General features: G+C 40.7%; 1 protein-coding gene across 17 annotated transcripts in view; it reads right to left on the bottom strand.

Annotated features, from left to right (window-relative positions):
• Positions 1 to 4,562: 4,562 nt before the first annotated feature.
• The window catches only part of SETD5 (SET domain containing 5), an 81,904-nt gene continuing 60,751 nt past the window's right edge, over positions 4,563 to 25,715 (bottom strand). For 11 of the 17 annotated variants that reach the window (XM_067755301.1, XM_067755302.1, XM_067755298.1 and 8 more), the window contains 8 exons: positions 25,495 to 25,624; positions 17,458 to 17,702; positions 14,403 to 14,459; positions 12,045 to 12,515; positions 9,150 to 9,448; positions 8,089 to 8,222; positions 7,525 to 7,613; positions 4,563 to 7,190 (listed from right to left, as the gene is read on the bottom strand). In XM_067755301.1, coding sequence (XP_067611402.1) covers positions 6,582 to 7,190; positions 7,525 to 7,613; positions 8,089 to 8,222; positions 9,150 to 9,448; positions 12,045 to 12,515; positions 14,403 to 14,459; positions 17,458 to 17,702; positions 25,495 to 25,624 — 2,034 coding nt within the window. In that variant the 3' untranslated portion in view covers positions 4,563 to 6,581. The remainder of the gene's footprint in view (positions 7,191 to 7,524; positions 7,614 to 8,088; positions 8,223 to 9,149; positions 9,449 to 12,044; positions 12,516 to 14,402; positions 14,460 to 17,457; positions 17,703 to 25,494; positions 25,625 to 25,715) is intronic. The other 6 variants (XM_067755309.1, XM_067755312.1, XM_067755304.1 and 3 more) reach the window with 1 other exon arrangement.

Here is a 25,715-nt window from a genome sequence, read left to right as displayed (position 1 = left end):
ATAATCAAGACCGATGGCAAGGAGCATACTGCCTATGTTTTCTTCTAGGAGTTTCACAGTTTCAAGTATTACATTCAAGTCTTTAATCCATTGAGTTGATTTCTGTACATGGTGTAAGACAGTGGTCCCATTACATTCTTTTACACGTGGCTGTCCAGTTTTCCCACTTATTGAAGAGACTGTCCTTTTCCCTGTTGTATATTCTTGGCTCCTCTGTCATAAATTAATTGATCATATATGCGTGAGTTTATTTTTGGGTTCTCTGTTCTGTTCCATTTATCTATGTGTCTTTTTTTTTTAATACTGTTGTAATCACCACAGCTTTGTAATATAGTTTGAAATCAGAAAGCATGATGCCCGCCTCCAGCTTTGTTCTTTCTCAAGATTGCTTTGGCTATTCAGGGTCTTTTGTGGTTCCACATATATTTTAGGATTGTTTGCTCTACTTCTGTGAAATACGCCATTGGAATTTTGGTAAGGATTGCACTCAATCTTAAGATTGCTTTTGGTTGTCTGTTTACTTGTTGTTGAGTTTTAAGAGCTCTTTGTATGTTGCGTAACAGTCCCTTATTAGAGATGTCTTTTGCAAGTATTTTCTCCCAGTATGTGGCTTGTCTTCTCACTCTGTTAGTGTATTTTTTAGAACAGATGTTAATTTTAAAGTCCAGCTTACCAATTATTTCTTTCATGAATGGTGGTTTTGGTGTTGTATCTAAAAAGTCATCGCCAAACCCAAGGTTTTCTAGATTTTCTGTTATTGTCTAGGTATAGTTTTGCATTTAGGTCTGTGATACATTGAGTTAGTTTTTGTTAAGAGTTGTTTGTTTTTTTCCTTAAATTTATTTATTTATTTATGGCTGTGTTGGGTCTTCATTGCTGCGCACGGGCTTTCTCTAGTTGCAGCGAGTGGGAGCTACTCTTTGTTGCGGTGCGTGGGCATCTCATTGTGGTGGCTTCTCTTGTTTGAAGCACGGGCTCTAGATGTGTGGGCTTCAGTAGTTGTGGCTTGCGGTCTCCAGAGTGCAGGCTCAGTAGTTGTGGCACACCAGCTTAGTTGCTCCGTGGCATGTGGGATCTTCTCAGACTATGACTCGAACCCATGTCCCCTGCACTGGCAGGCGGATTCATTAAAAAAAAAAAATTATTTATTTGGTTGCATTGGGTCTTCGTTGCTGAAAGCAGGCTTCCTCTAGTTGTGTCAAGCAGGGGCTACTGTTCGTTGCAGTGTGCGGGCTTCATTAATTGTGGCATGCAGGCTCAGTAGTTGTGGCTCTTGGGCTCTAGAGCGCAGGATCAGTAGCTGTGGCACACGGGCTTACTTGCTCCATGGCATGTGGGATCTTCCCGGACCAGGGCTCGAACCCGTGTCCCCTGCATTGGCAGGCAGATTTTTAACCACTGCACCACCAGGGAAGTCCTGTGAAGAGTGTTTAAGGTCTGTGTCTAGATTCATTTTTTGCACGTGGATGTCCAACTGTTCCAGCCCCATTTGTTGAAGACTATCTTTTCCCCACCGTATTGCCCTTGCTTGTTTGTCAAATATCAGTTGATTGTATTTGTGTGGGTTTGCTTCCGGGTGCTCTATCAACCTATTTGTCTATTCTTATTCCAGTACCATGCTATTTTGACTACTGTAGCTTTATAGTAAGTCTCAAAGGCTGGCTGACTTCATTCTTCCCTTTTAACACTGTGTTGGCTACTCTGGGTCTTTTTCCTCTGCCTATAAACTTTAGAATAATTTTGTTGATATCCAGAAAACAACCTGCTGGGATTTTATTTTATTTATTTTTGGCTGTGTTGGGTCTTTGTTGCTGCGCGCAGGCTTTCTCTAGTTGCGTTGAGTGAGGGTTGCTCTTCGTTGTGGTGGGCAGCCTTCTCACTGCAGTGGCTTCTCTTGTTGCAGAGCACGGGCTCTAGGTGCGCAGGCCTCAGTAGTTGCGGCACGTGTGCTCAGTATTTGTGGCTCGCGGGCTCTAGAGCACAGGCTCAGTAGTTGTGGCGCACGGGCTTAGTTGCTCTGCGGCACGTGGGATATTCCTGGACCAGGACTCAAACCTGTGTCCCCTGCATTGGCAGGCAGGTTCTTAACCACTGCGCCACCAGGGAGGCCCTATCTGCTGGGATTTTGATTGGGATTACAAATCTAAAGGTCAAGTTGAGATCAGACATCCTGACATTGAGTCTTCCCATTCATGGCCATGGAATATCCCTGTTTCTTTAGTTCTTTGATTTCTTTCATCAAGAATTCTGTAGTTTTACCCATATAGGTCTTTTAGATATTTTGTTAGATTTATACCTATTTCATTTTTTCAGTTCTTATGTAAATGTTAGTGTTTAAACTTTCAAATTCCAGTTGTTCGTATGTAAGGAAGCAACTGACATTTATATCATTAACCTTATACCTTGCAACCTTGCTATAACTGCTTATTAGTTGCATCTTTTTATTTTGGGGGGGTCAATTCTTTTGGATTTTCTATAAGACAATTATGTCCTCCTCTGTGAACAGTCATTTGTTTTCCCAATCTGTATACCTGTTATTTCCTTTTCCTGTCCTATTTCATTAGCATGCTTTTATCTGTGGGGATATTATTCTGCTCCTTTCTTGTAACTGTTTGGAATTTGACTATGGTACTTTCTGTTACCCATTTTTATGGGTAAATAAAGGGAGGTATGATTTCTTTCTAGTTTCAAGGTTTTACAGCACATTTTTTCTGTATGTGTAAAATATTAAAATATGGACTGTGCAAACAATAGCAGTTGACATTCAGCAGAACAATTAATTTTTTTACATATTTATTTATTTATATTATTTTTGGCTGTGTTGGGTCTTCATTGCTGTGTGTGGGCTTTCTCTAGTTGCAGCGAGCAGGGGCTACTCTTCGTTGCGGTGCATAGGCTTGTCATTGCGGTGGCTTTTCTTGTTGTGGAGCATGGGCTCTAGGTGAGCGGGCTTCAGTAGTTGTGGCACGTGGGCTCAGTAGTTGTGGCTCCTGGGCTCTGGAGCACAGGCTTAGTAGTTACGGCACACGAGCTTAGTTGCTCTGCGGCATGTGGGATCTTCCCGGACCAGGGCTTGAACCCATGTCCCCTGCGCTGGCAGGCGGATCTTTAACCACTGCGTCACCAGGGAAGCCCCAGCAGAACAACCTATGACCAACTTGTTTCTCTCAGGAGTTAAAGAACAAGGTAAGTTATTTAACACTTTTATGGACAATCCTAGTTTCACTCATTCAAAATACTTTATTTAATGTGATCCTCCACCTCTCCTGCTCAATTTGGATTCTATCAGGAGTTTCTTTTCAGTGTGGAGCTCTGTTCTGGGAGCTTTGCTGTTTAGAATTGTCTTGGGCCCAGACTGCTCCAGCCCCTTCAGACTTACCCAAGCACCTTTGCCCGCACTGCAAATCCCTTCTAGTTTGACTGTTGTTCTCAAATTGGTTGTTCTCAAATTGGCTCGCTGAACCAAGTGAGTGCTCGTTTGGAGTTCTGAGACCCATCAGACACACCATTGCTTCCTCTGGAACAGAACGTGATACCATGAAGGTCTTGTGGCTATTGGTGTTTTGAGGCTCATGGGTATGTGTAATTTTCCTATAAAGTTGCCCAAGGTTTTGTATCTCAGAGTAAGTTTTGAGTGTAGGAGCAGGGAAAAGTTATAGAGGAACACCATCTCCTTCAATAACTATGCTTTTTCTCCAAGCTGTTTCCTTTATTCATCTTCAGCACAGGAACCTTTCTGTCTCTGAGCCTCATAGCAGGTTATGAAGGCTGTGCTGATGAACTGATAATCAGTGTAGTTTCAAAGTAAATGGCCTACTCCATTTGGACAATAGTGCATTTTTTTCTTCAGGGTGACCTTTAGTAAACAGAGAACCATGCACCATCAAAATGATGCCTGAAGGCTAAAAAGCCCAGACTGCTTTTTAAGGCAAGAACTGGTATGATATACTTTTCCTGCTAGTTAAGTGATTTCTAGTCAGTTTCAAAGCATCTCTAGCTATCTCTTTTTGTTTCCTGGGTAAACTGCAAAATTTCCAATACTGTCAGTTGGAGCCTGCCATTTAGAAGAGAGAAATCTTGGACACATTATATCCTCTGAAACTAATAAAAAATTATAGAATGGGAATAATATACCTACCTTAACATATTCTAAGGATGAATGAGACAACCAATGACATAAATGGAAGAGCCTGGTTAACTGTGAAGTTGTATACAAGGTGCACTTGCTTATTTCTTTAATACAGTTCAGCTTCTAATATTTATATCACATCGAAAGCAACGTACCTAGTAATAGAGAAGGAGGCTGTCTTATCTTCATATTCCCAGCACCTTACATATAGCCTAGCACCCAGTAGCTGTTTATTAGTAAAGGATTATAGCCTGATCTTAATCATAAAATGGTGAAGGAAGATCAGTCTGTATTCCTGACCCCATTATGGACAAAACAACACCAAGAGCACAGTCTCCTGAATGTGGGTCCATCTTTGCTCTCTTCAAGTAAGGACAGCGTTAGGAAAACCAGGCAAGCCAAGGTCACAGAACTGGACAAAGAAGTTCTCAACTTATGATTATTATGGTTAAGAATTTTATTATCAAAATTATTACATCTCTTGTGAAAGTTCAAATGTTACAGCAAGGTGTAAACACTCCACTTGAGAAAGAAGTGATACTTCTTCCCTTCCAAGAGTCCCCCCCCCCCCCGCCCCCCCCCCCCCCAGAGGTCTGGTCTTGACAGCACCCTGCCCACACAGAGTGGCTGGGGTCTCTGCACGTGCCAGGCAGGGTGAGGGCCGCCTGCCCGCTGGCCTCTCCCCTCAGTCAAAAGCCAAGGGGAGAATGCAAACCCCAGCCCAAATGGAGAGACATTTACATACGTTTTATATAATATACAAAGAAACCAGCATCCCAGGCAACATGATTTCCACTCCCAACGCTCTCCCAGACTGATGGATTTGTGGGGGAAACAAAAAGAAAAGTATTCTGCTGAAGTCTCAGCATTAAAAAAAAATCTCCCCTCATTTGAGCAAACACCTGATTTCAATTTTGAAAAAGTGAAATTTTGTAACAGTCACACACAAAGAGAGAAGACTGTGCATATGATAGTTGTAGGAGAGGGTAGAAAGAAAGGGGATGTAAGAGGCTGAGGGAAAAAAGGAGAAAACAAACTGGAGGGAAGGAAGGAGGGAGACTCACAGTATTATCTTGTCCAAAAGAAAGAAGTAAGGTCCACTGCAGCACCAGGGATTACACCTGTCAGATATCTGCTACCCCTACCATGGTTATAACTGAATACAAAATTAGATAAATAAAAACACGCCGGATATTACAGTAAACAAGTGAAAGAAATAAGCTGGCAACCGTATGGAATTTAAAAAGATTGTGTACCCCACCTGGCTGGCTCCAGGGCTCCTGCAGGGGTGTACAACAGGCACAATGCACTGATGGGGAGAAGCCAGTCTGCTCTCATCTCTCATCCAGAACAGTGTTATTAGGTATGTGGGTGGCTTTATAACACTCTCACCTGGGCCACTCTCAAATAAGCATCTCCCAAAGAAACGTGGGACACGCCACACACAATCACAGCCCTGTCGGTGCCATTCCACAAATGTATCTTTCCACTCTTACCCTGCAGTCACGAGTGCATGCTCCCCAATCATGGAGGCAGTCCTACTCAGGGGATCGTCAACTCCTGATTAATTGGGAGTAGAAAAAATAAAATTCAAAGAATTCCCTAACCACCTGGGACCCTTCCTAATCAAATTTATTGCCAAAAGCTGATAAGTAGCAATGCAATTGGCCCATCTCAGTTGTATCTCTTTTCTTTGCCTACTTACTTCATAGATTACTGAGCTGTGAAATAGCTTGGGGAAGGGGAGTGGGATGGTACCAGCTGGGGGCTCAGACAATCTACTAGGACAGTCTGCTCCTGAATAATCAAGAGTTGACCATGAGCTCTTCCTCAGAGATCCAGGCACCCCTCAGTCAAAGCACACTCCAAGCTTCACTATCCCCGCCTCTTCCTTGGTGTTTCTAAGACAAAGGTAAGGAATATTCTTGGGTGGACACATCTTGGCCAGATAACTGCTTTTGGAATGGTTGTCTTATATACCTACCTTTTTTCTTAAGTGCATAAAACCCTAACACTACTCAGATGGCTTGGGGCTTTGAGATTTGCTCTTCTCACCATTTTTTCCTTTGAAAACTTTTTTTTTTTTTGCTTTAAAAAGATGTCCCCACTGCACAAGTGACTACAGGATACAGGCAAGGATGGGAGACGGAGGCTTCAACACAACTCATTGCACTTAGAACCATTACTAACCGAAACACCATTTGCTTGTCAACAATGTACCCTTAACAGCAGGGAGAAACTTCTTTATAGTCTCTGCTTCAGACAAGATTTACATCTTTCTCCAAGGCCAGAGCCAGTCACGACCACAAGTCTTGTTTCTTGTTGACCAGACCCAATCCTCTGGCACCTTGTACCCCCTCCCCCAGCAATATGCTCGGCCTAGGTTCCAGAGGCAGCTGGAAGGAAGCAGCTATGGGCTCATTCAAGTTCTGTTTGCCCAAATCCAGAAGCCCTAGGAAAGTCCTGTCTGAGTCTTGACCCCTGACCCCTGCAGTGGCTGGAGCCGGTACTGGTGCACACCCCCACTCCCTCGATGTGGGTAGTGCTGTGAATTGGAAACCGCAGATACCCTGGAGGCCTGGTAGGCAGCTGACTGCCCAGCACTGGGCAGACTGATAGTCCGGAAGTCTGATGGCAATGACGACCTAGAGTTCTGAGGAAAGGAGGTGGAACTCAGAGTTCCTGTGCTGGACTGGGAAACCGAGTCTGAGGTCGGCGAGTCTGAGGGGCCCTGCGGGGTAGGGCTAGCAGCACTAGAAGGGCAGCTCCTCCTTGGAAGACTGCTGCCGGTGCTGTTTCCAGAATGTGGCTGGCTGCTATAATACCCTGGTGTCCCCGTAAATGGGGCCAACGAGTCTGTGGACACAGGGTGGGCAGGGCTGGAATAGGACGTGGAAGAGAGGGAGGATTCTGAAGAACCATGAGAAGGGGGGTTCCCAGGTCTCAGTGCAGTAGTTCGATAACTGTATCCCGGAGACTGGGTGGGATGTCCTCTAAAGGGGGAGGAACTCTGTTGAAGGAGGCTTTGTGATTCTGTCCGTGGACTATCACACTGCAGGAGCTAGAAAGAGTTGGGAGGAAAACATAAGGAGGTGAAAAAGTCCCTATTTAAGCCATTTAGGCTTGTGAATATTTAAAATATCCTACTTTTTCTTCATCTTCTTAAACACTTGTTCTTTTTAGGATACCAAGGACAGTAAAATGGCTGTCTTTGGTCACTTAATTTTTCTGGCATGATTTATTACCTGAAGGTGAGCAGATGATGACTTATTTCCAAAGCTGCTGAAACTATATGCAAAGACGGCATCTCAACTGCAAAGGATGGCCAGGATCACAAAACATTTGGAACCCAGAACACATTCTTATGCCCAGAGATGAGCACTTTCTTGTCTCACCTGGTAGCTGTATCTGGAAGGGCTGTAAACGGCTGCTCCTTTAGAGAGTGCTGAGCTCAGTGTCTCTGGGCCTTCACCATCTGCAGGGTCTGGAAGGTAATACAAAATCAACTTATTTTCTTAGAATAAGTGTGAGAGAGCCATTGTTCATTCAAGTCACCAATGCCAGCACCAACCCATGCCGCTCTCTTTCTGACAAATCAGGTGAGTGCAGCATGCCAGAAGGGCAAAAGGAGCGGTTAATTATGGGGTGTTTTAAATGCCTGATCTGATTTCTGTCTCCTTTTTTCTCTTCATCCTTCATCAAGGTGATTCCCAGGGCTTTGGAGAGATGAGTTACATAAAGGTATCCTTTGGGAAAAAAGAGCAGACAAAGAGCAAGCAATGCTAGATCTTAAGAATGCTGTAGCCCAAAAGAGTGAAAGCAAGACTGAGCTGGAACTCTGCATACAGGGGAGCCCAACTGCATAAGAAATGGACTCACCTCAGCCCAGCATTTGGTGTGCATTGTGTAGAGCCTGGCTCGTGTCCCTGTACCTGGTTGGCAGAAGGCCATAGGCTCACCTGAGTCTTTTTCTGTGATGTTACTCTCCCACGTGGGAGAAGGCTCTCCTTTTTGGGCCACCCTCACACTGCTTCGGAGGACCTTGGGGATGCTCCCTCCTTCTCGGAGTCGTTCTACTGATGTGGGAACCATCCTGTGAAGGCAATAGGGTGTGGAGGTTTATGCCACAGGACTTTAGAGATAAGAGTCTGGAACAAACAAAGCTCTGACAAAAAACTGTACAACGTTTTCTCTTAGAACACCCTCTTTTATTTATTTATTTATTTATTTATTTTTAGAACACCCTCTTTTTAAACGTTATTTTCTTCAGGACCAATTTAAAACAAGGTATTTTCTCTGCCTCAAACTATGTCAGGCACTTAAGAATAAACACTTCTAAAGAAAAAATAGCAATTAAGGAAAAGGGGGATTTGAAGCTGTTTACTTCTTTTAACCTCCATCTTGAAATGCTAATTCTCTCTTCTGTGAACTCATGTGACTGGCATGTGGTAGCAGTTTGTTTCACAGATGAATGAACATTACTCCCTTGAGCCATGTCTCTCCTTTCTCAGACCTCATTTCTTCAGTTCAAGATCCCTAAAATGCCTCATTCTTTATTTCACTCATTTGATACTCAGTACTTGACATTAGTATTATTTATTTGCGTTGTCCCCTAAACCAGACAAATCCTTTCAGAACGTGTCACATCTCTCTGCATATTCTAGCCGTGTGGAACTGAGATATCTGTTGTTAATTTAAGGGGAACTGAGCTCAAATCCTGACTTACCTTTCACACGAAATGAGAAAACAGAAGAGGCAGTGTTAGTGCCCAGCAAAAAAAATAACTCCACTGTGTCCACAGCTATATGCCATCCAACATGTTGTTTTGCAGGCTCGGTGGCAATTCTTTGCTTCTGTAGGGCTGGTGGATTGTGGCTGATACTATTAAATCAGCTGAATAGGGTAGATAGCACTGTTGGCTGGCTTTCTCAGATAAGTGTTTCCGTACATCTTAGGTAAAGAGCCTAGATGTTTACTTCCCTCCTGAATTTAATCATTAAAGCATCAAACATAAACTTACCACCTACTGCTGATACTCTCTTGAGGTCTGCAGTGAGATGAAGTGCCCCTGGAATCCGATGGGCTTACGGCCTCCAAATGAGACATAGAGGAATGAGATGGGGAGAACTTTTTGTGAGGGGAAGATGGGGTTCGGGCTGAGGATCCCTGCACACCATGGGCACCAGTGTCAGAAAGTGAGTTACTGCTGCCTTGCCCAGCTCCTGCAGACTTGCTTTTGCTCTGTGTAGAGTCACCTCCCCCACCAGCAGAATTTTCCTTGGCTTCCTGTTTCCGTTTGCGGTACTCCAGCAGGGATACCTAGGAAGGAAAAAAGAAATAGGACCCTAGCTAGACATCATTAGTGGATCACTAGCAATGGGGAAAGAAGATGGAATCCTAGTAAACTGCTAGCAAGCCATGCAAACAAAGCAGGCACCAACAGGTGACTTTTTCCAATGTGAGAGAGACCTGAGCACAGCTACTTATTTAAATCAGTCAGCAACTGGTAAGGAAAAGAGAATACACTAGGAGATGGCATTTTTGAACAATGGTATTCACCAGTAGACCTCAACCTTTATTCTGCCTTCAGAAAAACCTGTGAGATTACAGTTCCCTTCAACAAAAGTGTGCTATCATAGCTATTTGGAACAATGGTAGCACCCAGAAAAGGGAAGGTGAAGAGCTGGGAGTCTGTGTAGTTTGAAAAAGTCTCCTAGGTGATTCTGATAGCTCTTCCTCACTCCCCAGAAATCTCTAGTTAGTCGTTTAAAAACAAAACAAAACAACACACACACACACACACACAAACAAAAAGAAAAAGCCAATGCTTCAGGGTTTTTAAATGTGCTCAAATTTTCAAGATATATCCAGGGATTTATTACTGTTACTGTTTTACACATAGAGAAACTAGCGTAAAAGGAGAAAGGAAATGATTTCCTGTTTATATTTTAGCAAGCCAGCTCTAGAAAGCCTGTACTTGGAAACTTCTCCTCGATCTGCCATTCCTCTGCCTTATTCTTTCCTGACTGCCACAACAAACCCCTCCTCCCTGCCCTGCCTAGTACACCTCCTCTCTGCTGTTACAGCACACTGTGCTTACACTGCCTGTCGACCTATTACAATGTCTTGTATGCTTGTAAACTGTCATGTGCTACAAGGGCAAAGACCAAGTTTATTTGGCTTTTTATCTTTAACATACAGTGCAGAACTTGGTTGATAGCAGGTGCTCAACAATATTTCTGAAATAACAGGTCATAATTTCAAAGACGGCATGATTTCAATCACTTTTGCACATAATAAATGAAACCATGATTTCAATCACTTTTGCACATAATAAATGAAACCAGAAATCCAAAGACTGTCTCCACTTTTGTTCCTGCTAGTCAGTGCTGTTGATGCAACAGTATTCCAGACCCAGTGCTTTTTTTTTTTTTGGCTGCGCATCGCAGCATGTGGGATCTTTGTTCCCCAACCAGGGTTCGATCCGTAGTGAAAGCACGGTGTCCTAACCACCGGACCACCAGGGAATTTTCCCCGCAATGCTATTTTGTTACAAATTATCTGCCAGTGTTTCCTCCTTCTTTTATCCACTTAGGGCTCTCATTTATCTGTTCAAATGTAAAATATAATGAAAACACAAATTAAGACAATTTTGTGTATGCATTTTCTATAGACAATCATGGAAAGGGGTTAATAATAAATTCTGTTAACGTATTTCACTGTAATGCAAAGACAAAAAGCCACTAGGCTACATTTGAACAAGAGTACCACAGACATTTTGCAATTATGTGAGACTGTCACACACACAACATTAAACACCTCTAGCTCTGACCAGTAAATGGAAGTTGCTGTGACAACTCAAAATACTCCTATGCATTTCCAAATGCCCTTAGTTGAAAACCACTGACATAAAAAAAGCACACGTTTGGCTTTGTAATTTATAGATCAGGCATCACCTACAAGTCAAGCCCCAAACCAGATCTCTGCGACCTGGCCCTGCCCACCTCTGTATTCTCCTCCTGACTATCCCCACTATTCACCTGCCACCATAGCAACATTCAACTGCAACCACATCACATCCCTGCTGCCCACTCAATGGAGTGTCACAGTTACTTGTTCTGCTCTCTCTTCTGTAAGATTTTCACCCCCTCAATTTGTTGGCTGATTGATTCCTACTTCCTGTTTTGAGATCAGACAAATCAGTGACCTGTCACCTTGCACTCTACCACCCCTCAAACTTGGCTATGAACCTCTTGTTTGTTCTCAAGTACCCTCCACATATCCGACTTGGTCAGATTTCCTGTTAAGTTGTTCTCATCACATCTGAACAACTCCTTTCTCATCATTAGTACAATTATCTGCTAAGCTCAGTCTGACTTGCTATAAGCTCCCTTAGGGCGGAACCTAGGAGGCAATATAGCATGGTGGCAATAAGAGCATGCAATCTGGAATCAGACCTGGGTAGTGTCCTGGCTCTTCCATATACTAGCTGTGTGACCATGGCAAGTTACTCAACTTGCCTTAGTTTCATCATCTACAAAATGGGAAATTACCCATCTTACAGGATTATTGTGAGGTTAAATGCATAAGAAGAGCTTAACAGTGCCTAGAACATGAAAAGTACTATATAAAACATGTAAGTAGCATTATTCTTTTTCACTGCTTTATCCTTTGAATTGCCTAGCCACGTGTATGGCACATACATGGTAGGCATTTGAATTTGCTTAACATTTACAACACTCATCAAATTACATTAAAACAGTCTTTCACTAGACATGCCAAGAGACCGTCTTACTTATCTTCATTTTCCTCACACTGAGAACAGTGCTGAAAACACAGTGGTAACTCAGTAAATATCTGTTGAATTATTCAGTTAAAGTTCTTCAAAAGAGCCTATAAAATGTGAAACACTTACCTTTTTCCTCTGTGGTGGGTTCTGTGGGGCAGATGGGACTCCCTCACAAGCCCTTTCGCCACCAGGTGACATGGATCCACGAGAGAGGTCTTTCATAAAACCATGCTCATATCTGCTGGGAAACCCTTCTGCAGGGGAACAATAGCCCCCATCCAAATGTAAAGGCTTCCTATCCCCTACTAGGGGAGACCCTCGATACAATCCATCTGCTCGAGGCATAGCGTTCAATGGGGAGTAGGCATACATCAAGTTAAACTCTGTCCGAAATGTCTGGTCCGAGTTTCTCACAAGGGTCTGATGTCCATCTCCACTCCTGCTTGTAAAGCCAGTCTCAGAGGTGGGTCCGACAGAGGGATGAGGAGCCAGGTCAGAATGACCCGAGCTTATCAGGGAAGGTCTGTCAGCACAGCTGTTAGTGTTGGAGTCAAGGTAGCCTACTTTTGTCAAGTCCAGGTCTTTTCGGTGACAAAGCTGAAAGAATAAAAATCAACGGAGACATGGGGTAGAGGAGAAAGGAAAAAGTCAAAGGGCAGAAAAGAAGGGAAGTGAGGGGGCACAGGTGAATAAGAATAGGTAAGAGGGACGAAAGTAGAAGAGAGAAAGCCATTAACATCTGTAAAGGTCCCATGTAATACCAGTGTATACATGCCAGATTACCAAAGAATCCTGGCCTTCCCCAAATTGTTTTAAAGTCTTTCTGGAGGAGAATACTGGGAAAGTCAGAATTAGATAACTGGCCAAATGTGACTATTTTGCCTGCTTAGCCTTTCATCAGGTTTGCTGAGTCACCTTGCACTACATTCAGGGACTGGCAGTATAATTAGGGATTTACCTGAGCCCCATGGAGCCACAGAGGTGAGAATAGTGTCTTAAGATAACTGGCTTCTGGAGTTATTCATTTCTAAACTAATATTGATGGAAGGTGGGAGGAGGGAAAAGGGTGAAAGAAAGTAGAAAGTAGACGAAAAGTCAAGTATTTAAGTTACTGGTTCAGGAAAGAAGAATGGTATTAGTTAACGACATCAACCAACCAGTTCTTCACTCACTTTCACTATTAAGTATGTATTTCTCATAAAACTTTCTGGCCACTCAATTCTTCTTTTTGCATCCTCTAACGTATGTTAACATACCACAAGACCACTAATGCTCATCACTGCAGAGCATCTGAAATGCTGAAACGTACCAAAAATAAACCCATCTACTTGGTCATCATTACCTCCTAACATCAAGATTTTCTGCCACTGTCAGCTACAGCTAACTCTCTAGAAAGAATAGTACCAGAAACCCAGGTGACACACCATGTCAGCCTCCAAATTATGCTATCTTAGAATCTTTAGCAACTGAGGGAGAGCTTTACATTCCTTACAAAATAGAGTAAAAAACACCCAGAAGACCTCTAGTACACTAGAATACAATCTTCTTCAGTTTCACATTGATCTATAAAATCCTACTGATTCAGAATTTGGTCACCTGTCACTGATTTTAGCACTAACTTTTTACTGGAAGGGTGTGGGTTAATTTCTGAAAGGTTATGAGAGACTATCACTTTCTCTTTAAGAGGAAAAAGGCTCCATGTGGATTCATGGAGTTAATCATTACTACGTTCATCCAAATCTTTTAACAGTTAAGAAACTCTAGCACTAAAATCTGAATTTAACATCTCCATAGCAGTAGGATTTGATATTCTAAGAGATACCATTTGTACAGCAACCATTTCCCAAGCACTGCAGAATGGAGCCCTGAGTCACAGAAGCCATGGGCTGACTTAAGCTGAGAGGCATGACTCTTTCTAAAGAAGCTGCTTAATCTATCAACCAAAGCTCAAAACATCCAGTTAAACAGCTGTCAGATTAACCCGGGAATAAGGCATAAATCGCTGCCTAACTTTTCCAATATAAGCTGCTCCTTTATCAGCCCAAGATAATAAAGATCAAAAAACAGCTCCTACCAACTGTTGATATAACCTTCCTTATTTAACAAACACACTGTTAGACTTTCTTTAACAAGGTTCCCACCGCATCTTCAGCTCCTTTAAACTTGATTTCTAGATTCTATTCTTTAAGAAAACTCTTCAGCCATACCCTTCCTCCCCACCCCCCCAAAACAACAAAAACAAACCCACCACACACACACACACACACACACAAACTACTTCATTTTCCTCCATCTACATTGAGAGTTCTGAGTAACCACAGGCACACATGGGAAGATTCATTCAACTTACAGTGACCAATCGGCCACCCTCCAGCCCATCACCCCATTCACTCAGATCCCCCAGCCCTCCCCACACAGGCAGGAGCACACTCATGCACACTCACTCTCAGCCTCCAAGTGTGATTGAGATGGTGTGATAACTACCTCGGGTGACAGGGACTCGGGCCTATTCGCAGGGGAACTCTCAGGGGAGGATATGTTCTAGAGGAGGAAAAGCATCTTGTTATTCATCTACTTAAAGAAGCAAAACAAAACAAACAAAAAATAAAGCAAAAAAAAGCAAGCATAGATGGTTAGCCACAAATTTTGGGGGGTGGGGCAGGGAGAAGGGTAAGAAGGCACAAGGGAAATGTTCAAATGCAGAATTCATCTCGATGGACAGAATGACTTGTTAAAATGCTTCCTGGCGTCTTTGAAAGCATTTAAGGATAAACTGGTTATGTATCATGCTGTAAGTAAACATCTCAAGCAGATACCAAGAGTTAAATTGGTAAGATTTTACACTATTACAGTATATGTCTTTCTATGTTAGAAGAGATTTCCTACAGTACTTGTTATTGAGGGGCACCCTACCACTCATTCCTCATGCTTAGGGGCACCTTTTCTCTTCACCCCACACCCTATTCTGAATGTCACATTTCCTCAATTCTCCTGTGTGACTCAAGCCTGCCACCATTACCCAGGGAAACTGCTTAGCATGTTGGGGGCTGACAGGGCTAGGAAGATGGCCAGTTCCTCTTGAATGACAGTTGCAGAAGTTATGATTGATGGATTCTCTAGCTCATAGGCTAGATGGTTCTTAACATAATCCAACTGGATCTGACCACCACCACTAAAGTTCTTCTGATATTAAAATCCACTGTACTTTGAGGAATAGAGGGAAAAAAGAAAAGAAAATAAAAAAAAACGGCAGATGTGTACACTTCCAGTCTCTGGTCCTAAACAGGGCTACCATTAGGGCGGCTTTTGCATGAGGCAGCACTCCCGTATGAAACAGGAACTGGGCAGTAAGTTCAGATGGGAAGGTATGAAGGGTAAAAAGCAGAGAATGACAGTGGTTGCTGTGACAAGGATTCAGGGGCAAGGTAGGGGAGGGCCTCTAATATCACAGGCTCTGGACAGCTGTGGCCTGGGTGGCTGGCCCATCCTGGGGCAGGAAATGAGGCTGTTTTAGCAGAGCAGGGGTACTGGTGTTCACTTTATTTGGTGGGGTGGTAGTATGTGCGAGATGGATAGTGGGGTATGGCTCTCCAGGCAGGAAAACAAAGGAAGCGTTATTCTGCTGGAAAGGAGGGGTTCATTAAACTTGGCCTCCCAATGTTGCTTTCACTTTTTTTTTTGATGCTTCCCTTTCCTCATGATCTTGCCTCTCTACTACATGTCTTTTCAACTCATTCCCTTAGCATTTCTCACTTTCCTTCTTTCAAAAATATTCTTCCCCCAGCCAAGCTGATCTTCACTTGTGACACCTTTCTGCTATTTCTCTTGTGTCATAGTCTTGGATGGAAATAAGGCTCCCCACCTCCCCATACTAGAATATAGGAAAGAGTATAGCAATTAGAATGGTGATAAAGATGGTTGGGATGATGAAATCTGTTTTTTGAATTGATGAAAAAGGCCAAATTTTCTTAGTTAAATCATGAGACTAAAACAGTGAAAACATGCACTGAACTTTTTGACAGGATCGGCTACTTAATGTATTATGTTTTCTTTCCCTCCTGGTATCCTAACATTATGCTTAGACTACGCATCACTAAAATGATCTCTGATTAAAAAAAATAGAAAATAAAAACACCTTACATTTGCATAGAATTTCAGTTATCCAAAACGCTGCAAGGGGTAGGAAATACACTGAGTGCTAAACCCGGCTGTTCTAGATGGCAACCCACCTTCTAATTTCACCTTTAATTATAATAAAACATTAATTATAATAAAGTATGAAATTCTACTCCTAGAATCTACTGCCTCCCAGTGAGAACGTCCTCTCACGAAATTTTACCATCAAACTTTGGCTGCTAAATGAAAAATCAACTGCAATTAGATCCAAGTAAAGTTAGTAAGGCCCATTTCAGCTGTTTTGCTATCTGACTAAAAAGAACGCCACAGGGAATTTGGTAAAGGGTAACTTCCCTAGAAATCAAATGTAACCAGAAGGTTCTGTTCGCCTTCTCAAAAAGGTTTGCTCTGAAAGTAAGTTAATATGGTCGAGTTTAGGTACAGAATACAGCTGTCTCTTACTTTCAAGGTTGCTAAGTTTCCTCTTTCTGAGTTAGTCATTTAAAGGTTCAGGTCTTTTTAATCTCCATGCTCTCACAAAAACTGAATAGGTAGGATGGCACTGATTAGAACATTCACCTTTATCAAAGAACACATCTGGAAAAGTGCAAGGTAGGGTCAGAGCTGAGTGTTTAGTCATCAGAACAAATTTTTCTGAGAAGGAATAGATAGTGTCTGTTTAATTTAATTATAAATCAAAGCAACATGCGATAGATGAGTTTTTTTTTTAACGCACGCACACGGATTCTATTCAGTAAAGCTGCCGTCACTCAAACTTGAATACTAAAGCAATTCAGAAGTAACTTTTTGAAACAGCTGACCAGAGAGCGAGTGTAATAAATCTGGTTCTTATAAATGCATGTTGCTAGGCTCTTTCTACTTCTCATTCCTAACACATGAGGAGAAGGAAAAGTAATCTGGGAATGAATAAAACCCCTAAATTGCCATAAACCATACCTCAGTGCTTTCTAAATCTGTTTACTTAGGCACACGAGAATGCAAAATAACAGACACTTCACTTATTTAAAGGCCTAGAAATAGAGGCACAACCAATCAGTATAACCTGAGCGCTCAGGCAGGTGTCATTAATGGTTACTAAGCAGCTAGAGGCCTATTTTAACCAAGGTATACAGTAAAGATAAAGATCTAGCACGATTACCACCTAAAGTAATGGAGGTTGATGAATTGCATGCAAAAGATGAGTGTCACCTGTGGGAGCACTACTCCTATTCTGGGAAGTATGGGGACTGCCAAGATGAGAGGCTACCAGGTAATAGGTCACAATGACCCTGAGGTTTCCCATTCTCTTGCTAAGATGGGCGAAGAACATGGTAAAGAAACATTTGGAGTGATGTATTTGAAATGAGGAGGTGCAAATAATGATTTTCATATTCAGCACTCCCAACAACCAAACCCAAATCACCTCAAATTGCAGAGGAGTATTGCAGCGACTAGCAGTAGTAAGAGACGTGACTGGTGAGAACATGAGGCTGTATCCATTTCGACACTCCTCTTCTGGGTGAGATGGGCCAGGTGTGGTCAGCTGGGGGCTCTTTGAGCCTGGATTGGGAGGGGGTGGTGTGACTGGAGAAAGAGGCCGCAGTAACTTGGTAACATTCTGCTCCATCAGATAGCGAGATTTCCATTTCTTTAATGGGCTCAACAAGTCTGTGAAATACAAAGCTTGGATGAGAGGTCTGAAATTACATCCTCAAGGGCTGCTTCATAGTGAAGCCATTATTAATCTCTAGCCCACAATGGCTGGTAACTCCACTTTTGCCTCATCCCATTGTTATCTCCTGCAATCAAACCAAAAGCCCAAAGACTTTTTAATTGTCACACTTAAAGTAATTCTCAAAATTCTCTACCTCCCAGAAAATCACCAGATGAATTTGACCCTTCTGATAACTAATCCCTGGAGCTAATTTAATCTCTTGTAGTGGAAAATATAAATTTAGTTTTTTCACACTGAATTTCTGAACATCTCTAATCTGTGTCTCTTTGCTAAAATCACCCTCTACTGAGCTCAGTTTCAAGGTTTTATGTATTTTTGCCATTCTTTACCAGCTCTTTATGTAATATTGTTTTAGTAGGAAAGAGTTACACATGATTACTTGATCCTTGTTGAGTCCTTAGTTTTATAGTGCTTCAAAGTGTGAAATCATTTCTACAGAAACTTCTCCCAATCATTTTCAAAAAGTAGGGTGGTACTCTTTTTCTGATTGGAATATCCTACTTTCTACTGTACACTTCTTAGTTCCACTTTGAAAGGAAGTTAATATACTATAAATTTTACTGACCACTCAGGCCAATGCACCTGTCTCACTTTCTCAAAGGAAAAATCTATTTTTATTCGTTTACAGTTTAAAGCTATTCATTTACTAAATACCTACAATATGGAAACCACTGAACCAGGTAAGTGGGGGAAAATGGTTATCATGTATTCTATTTTAAATGAGTTTACAAATGTGTAAGAAAAAGAAAACATATATAAAACGTGTAAGTTTAAGAACCTCAACAGAGGTGATCATACTGCTATGTTAGTAAAAAAAAAAAAATATGCTTTTAAGTGCTTATTACACACCAGGCACTATTCTACGTGCTTTATGTGAATTATCAGATGTAATTTGAGTAACTCTATAAACCCAGTACTATTATTATCCCCACTTTACAGATAAGGAATTTGATGTATAAAGAGAGAAAGACTAGGTCACCTGGTTCCCATCTACATTCTTAATCATTAGGTTAAATTATACCCCCAAGGCTTGGTGGAAGGAGTGACATTTACCCCAAGTCTTTGAGGAAAAGTTTTCGGACAGTAATCAGAGCTGTGCTTGAGAAAGATTCTCCTGGTAGCAATGGTTAGGATAAGAATGAACACTGGGAAACTATTTGGAGTTAATGAAGTAAACAGAAAGAGTTATGAGGCTTGAACTAGGGCAGTAGAGGTTGAAGCAGAGACAAGAAATAAAAGCAAAAAACACTGGAGGTACATATTTCTCCTTTCATATATATAAAAATTTAAAATTTTTCCTAGATTAGAAGTATATTTCTATTTTCCTTCTGTTCCAGATACTCATTTTTCTTTTCTCCTTTTGAAAAGTGCCTAGGTATAAACAAACAAACATGTGATTCATGACTTATAGTTAGGTTTATATATTTTGAGAGTCTTAAACAGTGAATCTTTCAAAAGACTGCTATACTGCTAGGTCCAACGCTGTAACTACTAAAGGTAATTATGTAAGTGATAAAGTTGATTGTAGAAAAGTTATAAAGTTCAGATGAACTCTCCCACCCCCAAAATCAACTTAAAGGTCATTCATTTAAAATATATTTACTGAGTACTTATTATGATATATTCAACAAGAGACCTGACACCTGCCCTTATGAGGTTTATGGGCCAGTGGTAATCTGCGTACTTTTTTCTATGAACGGCACTATATTTACAAAATTGTTTTTTTCAAGTTTCATTTTTCTTCTTTTTGCCATACACAGCTATCAAATTTCATGTGGTTAAACCTATCTTTTATGGTTTTTTACCTTTACTCAAATAATTCCTAAGGTTATCTAAACAAACACCCACATATTGAAACACATACATAACTTGAAATCATATCCACAAATTAATTCATTGTTAATATGCTGGTGTATTTTCATCTAGAACTCTTTCCTGACATGTCCTTACTCACCCTGTCTAAATCACACTGGACAATAACCTACTATTTTCAATCAGAAATACATAGTAAAAATCCTTCCATTACAATGACAAAAATGTTACAATTATATTTTAATTTTATTAATAGTCTTGGGCTATACAATGTTTTATATTTTTATTTAGTCAAATATATCAACCATTTCCTTTATTTTCTGCCTCTGATGTCATGTTTTTGTCACCCCACCCCAAGACAATAAAAATACTGACCAATTTTCCCTTTATCTCCATATTTAATTTTTGAATTCAACTCAGAACATATAGTAGTTTTGGTACTAGTATGTTCTATCCTTTTCACAGGCCAAATGGCTAGCATATTCTTCCAAATTCTTTTGTAATTATAGAATAATCATATTTCTCTATTGATTTGAAATATGACATTTATCCGACTAGATACTGGGTTTAGTTCTGAATGTTATTCTGTACCCTTTTTAGTAAAATTGTTTGGGCAATTCCAGTTATTCTGCTCTAGCTCTCCAAAATATTTTGCCTATTCTAGCATACTTGTTCATGTCAATGAACTGTAGAAATCATTTGTCAACTATGCTGATACTGGGACTTCCCTGCAGTCCAGTGGTTGGGACTTTGCCTTCCAATGCAGAGGGTGCGGGTTCGATCCCTGGTCAGGGAGCTGGGATCCCCCATGCCTCACGGCCAAAAAACCAAAACATAGAGCAGAAACAATATTGTAACAAATTCAATAAAGACTTTAAAAATGGTTCACATCAAAAAACAAACAACTTTAAAACAAACTAACAAACACTATGCTGATACTACCCCCTCCCCAAGGCTGACTGGGGTTGTATTAAATTCATGAGTAATTTGTCAAGAATTCTAACTGAGCACCGTGGCACGATCTTTTAGCTACTCATGCCTTCATTTATATTCCTCCTCCTCATTATTATTATTATTTTGGCTCTGCTGCGCAGCTTGTGGGATCTTAGTTCCCTGACTAGGTATTGAACCCAGGTCCTCAGCTGTGAGAGTGTGGAGTTCTAACCACTGGACCGCCAAGGAATTCCTTATATTCCTCTCCATTATAGATCTGCCACATTTCTAATTAGGTTTATTCTGCAGTGTTCACTATCTTCTGTTACCACTGTGAACTGGATGTATTTCTCCCTGTGTATTACCTAAATGTTATTGCTAACATGTAAGAAAATGTTTACATATTTTTGTACCCAGCTACCCTATTGATCTCTACCAGTTTTTCAGTTAATTCTCTTGGCTTTTCCAGGTAGAGTAGCATATTATTTGTATACAATGGCAACAAATACATCCTCTTTACCAAAACTTTTATCTCATAGATTTTCTTTTTGGTAATCAGTTTGGGTAACAATTCTAGATGTTGTTATATAAGAATGGTAATAGTGGGATAAGTTGATAACCAATTTAAAAGTTTAATCTAACTAGTTTTCACCAGGAAACATAACTGGCAATTGTTTTCAGATAGATGTAAAATAAAAAATCATTCAGTATGTTATTAGATTTATCATTAAATTCACAGTTACTGTGCTATTACTCCCCCTTCTCCATTTGGCTGGCTAATAAATTATATGAATAAAATTTCAAATACTGAACCAACCACCTTTACATTCCACGGAAAAATTTTATTTCATCATAATAAACTATTCTTTTAATAGTCTTACAGATTCAAGATTCAGATCAGTGAAATCTAATTCAAAAGTAGGACTGTGCTATTTTTTGGAGGTTAATTTGATAAAATAGAGTAAAAAATTTAATGCTACTCTATAGTATTCCACCAAAAGTATGTGTAATAGAAGATAAACCACAAATTCTAACATTTCTTTATTTGTTGAAACCCAGGTTGTTTTTATCCTGCATGTGTTTGCAATTATTAATAATTCCATGACTAACACTTTGTATAAAAATTTTGGTCCACACCTATTTCTACAGAACAAGTACCTAGAACAACAACTTCTAGGTTAAGGAATGAATTTTTAAAATGCATGACAGGGACTTCCCTGGTGGTGCAGTGGTTAAGAATCCACCTGCCAATGCAGGGGACACAGGTTTGAGCCCTGGTCCGGAAAGATCCCACATGCCGCGGAGCAACTAAACCTGTGCGCCACAACTACTGAGCCTGCGCTCTAGAGCCCGGGAGCCACAACTACTGAGCCCGCACGCCTAGAGCCTGTGCTCTGCAACAAGAGAAGCCACCGCAATGAGAAACCACGCACTGCAAGGAAGAGTAGCTCCCACTTGCCGAACTAGAGAAAAGCCTGTGCACAGCAACAAAGATCCAATGCAGCCAAAAAAATAAATAAACTAAAAAAATAAAATGCATGATAAATCTTACCAAATTGCTAGTAGGGGGTATTACTTCCCTGTCATATATATATATATATTTTTTTTTTTCTTTTTTCTTTTTTTTTTTTTTGCGGTACGTGGGCCTCTCACTGTTGTAGCCTCTCCCATTGCGGAGCACAGGCTCCAGACGCGCAGGCTCAGCGGCCATGGCTCACGGGCCCAGCCGCTCCGCGGCATGTGGGATCTTCCCGGACCGGGACACGAACCCGTGTCCCCTGCATCGGCAGGTGGACTCTCAACCGCCGTGCCACCAGGGAACCCCTTCCCTGTCATTTTTGTTGCAAATCCTTTCTCCCAATATTTTTGTCTTCTATTAATTCAGAGAACTAAGGACATAGAAACATTGTTTATTTAACTTTAATTAAAAAACATGGGGGCTTCCCTGGTGGCGCGGTGGTTGAGAGTCCGCCTGCCGATGCAGGGGACACGGGTTCGTGACCCGGTCCAGGAAGATCCCACATGCCGTGGAGCGGCTAGGCCCGTGAGCCATGGCCACTGAGCCTGCCCGTCCGGAGCCTGTGCTCCGCAACGGGAGAGGCCACAACAGTGAGAGGCCCGCGTACCGCAAAAACAAAAACAAAACCCAAAACACTGAATGCACATAGAATTTACTTTGGCAAAGATCTAAGTCTTTCTCATCCCCCATGCAAGTAAAAATTCCAGAATAATTTACCAAATCTTTCACTTACATAAGGCCTGCTTCTGGCTATTCTGTTCCATATATACATCCATTATTGCACCTGTACTAATTACCAGCTTCTAGATTCATAATAGAAGTTAGTTTTACACTTCTAGGTAAAGTACTTCTTTGTCATTACTTTTTCAATTTTTTCTTATTTTCATGTTTGCTTTTTATGATAAACTTCCAAGATCATTTAATCAAACCCCCAAACAAACTAGTTTGATGGAAACTATCTGAAGCCAGGAAAGAAACTGACTCATTATATTTCTTCTTTCCATTAATCAGTATGGGAGTTCCCTTCATTTCCTCAAGACTTAAAAAAATATTTCTCAGTAATGATTTGCTTTACATGTCCCCACCATTATTCCTAGGCAGTTTCTCAGTTCTGTTAAGTTCGGCAATGAAAAATTTTTCTTCATTTTCTTGGTACATAAATGGTATTAATTTTTGCATATCCAGCAGTTTTGTTGAACTCCTGTTAATTTTTTCAAATGATTGTTTATGCTCTCCTAGATAGATATCCACATCATTTACAAATAATGAACATTATGTCCTCCCCTGCCTGAAGAGTAATACCATTTATTTCCATACAACTTTAGCTTCTAGGAACTTAGAATCTTTAATGTATCCTAGTACATGACTAATTTCTGCAAATGTTCCATAGATGTTCGACAAGAAATCTGTAGATAATGACAATAATAATTCCTATTAAGGGTCTGATACGGTAATTTATGTACCTTAATTTAATCTCATATTAGCTCTACAAAGCAGATATTACTATACCCATTTCACAGATGAGGCTCAGAGATAACTTTATAACTTGCCCAACATCATATAGTTAGTAAAGGGCAGAGATGGTCTTCAAACTCAGGTCTGTTGGATTCTTTCTACTACACGAATTTGTATCCCTTTTTGTTTTCTTTTTTCCCTTTCTTGATTAATATTTTCTTGATCTTTTTGAGAGGAAAAAAACCCAAAGAAACCAAATAAAAATAATTCCTCAGGATTTACACTAACTTGTAGCAATATACCAAGTCACTCATTTGAGTATTGCTTGTTTTATTTTTTTTTTTTTTTTTGCGGTACGTGGGCCTCTCACTGTTGTGGCCTCTCCCGTTGCGGAGCACAGGCTCTGGACGCTCAGGCTCAGCGGCCATGGCTCACGGGCCCAGCCGCTCCGCGGCATGTGGGATCTTCCCAGACCGGGGCACGAACCTGTGTCCCCTGCATCGGCAGGCGGACTCGTAACCACTGCGCCACCAGGGAAGCCCTGCTTGGTTATAATTAAATATTTTCCCATTTACGTTATTCCTGAAGGGCAAGGTGTGTCCTCTGAATGTTTCTCACTGCTAGAGACGAGAGAAGTTCAATAAAGGTTGGTGACTAACAGTCCTACTTCCATTCCAACCAGGGCACATAGTAACAAAGGCAACTTTCCCTATGAGTCTTTGCCAGTCAGGACATGAATTGCTAATACAGCCTCCCTTTCCCATCCTCAAATACACACACACACACACACACACACACACACACACACACACACAGACCATACATATACATATATGTGTATACTAGATAGAAGATTTCAGTTAAGTAATACTCTCACCGTACTGTAAAAGCTGCCAATAAATTGATAATATTGACGGAAATCTTTTACCAGCATTTCTTTATGTTAACCTGGTTTGAGTAAATCTCCCTAATATTTGGTGAAGAGAATAAGATATTTTAAATACATGGTATCATTTATCTTCCAGATGTTCTACACTGGGATCTTATTATCCTGAGGTTACACATGCGATAACTTACAAGGTATAATCCAATCTAGGGATAGAAAAACAAAGTCAATAATTTTAAAAAAATCTGTTTTTAGTAGCCTATTTTTCCCCCAAATACAGTATTACACAAAGTTTTAATATAAAGCAGATATTCCTAGTACAAATCTCTTTATTTAATTCAAGTTCATATTTACTCAGACAATAAACAGAAACAAAGAAGTGGTTTTTATGAAAATCGGAAATATTACTATGTGACTTTTAGCATCTTATTTATTTTGGCATTTTGTTTTGATTGCATAATATTCACAAAATTGATTTAGAGATAAATAAACTAAGAGGAATCACACAGAACTTTTCAATTAAAGTAATACTGGCCAAGAGAAACCGGTAATAAGACTATCCCAAAATAAGTTAAGTTGGTATCAAGTCCATACACCAGTGCTTTCAACTGCAATTCAATTAAAACCCCTGCAAGAGTCACTGGAAAACCAGTGGGCCAGATGATTTTACATGACCCTCCAGTTTGAAAACAACCAATTCATAATAATTTCTCATTTACTTCACTCATCCCCTGCCCCTTCAACCAAGTCCCACCCAACTCAATCACCTACGATTTTGACTCTTTCCTGAATAGTGCCCCGCATCTTTCTTGCTTATTTCTCCTCTTATAAATATGGATATAGATTTCCTAAACTTACTACTTTAAATGTATCTAACCTTTTTTTAACCATTTCTGCTGTTATCTGTACACTGTCTAGTTCCTTCTTTGTCGTCCTGGGAATACTGATCCCTGACTTGAGATCTCTCTCTTCCTCTGTAAAGACAGATGTAAAGTAACTATTTAGAGAACAATGCTATTTCTTTTTTTTGTATCAGACTTTTTAAAGTACTCAGTGAAATTTTTTATGTAGACCCAAAATAATCATTGCTCAAGTATTCAGAAAGGTCTGCCACACATACCTGCATTGTCTTTGCAGATACTAGAAGAATTACTATTCTCATTACTTTGGTATAGGTGCTGAGTTCTAGTCTCTTGGGGTACAGATGATGTCTGGGTCATCCCTTCTTCCAAGGCTTGCTTTATCCAGCGCTATAATGGGAAAAGAATCAGGGAATTATCAATAATCATTTAAAACTATTTAGGTCACCTATTTTAAATGCATTAACCAGGTCATTACATA

This window comes from Pseudorca crassidens, chromosome 10, assembly GCF_039906515.1.
Source record: "Pseudorca crassidens isolate mPseCra1 chromosome 10, mPseCra1.hap1, whole genome shotgun sequence".
Classification (NCBI taxonomy): Eukaryota; Metazoa; Chordata; class Mammalia; order Artiodactyla; family Delphinidae; genus Pseudorca; species Pseudorca crassidens.
Note: the sequence above shows the minus strand (reverse complement) of the source record. Positions and strands in the feature narration are given on the sequence as shown.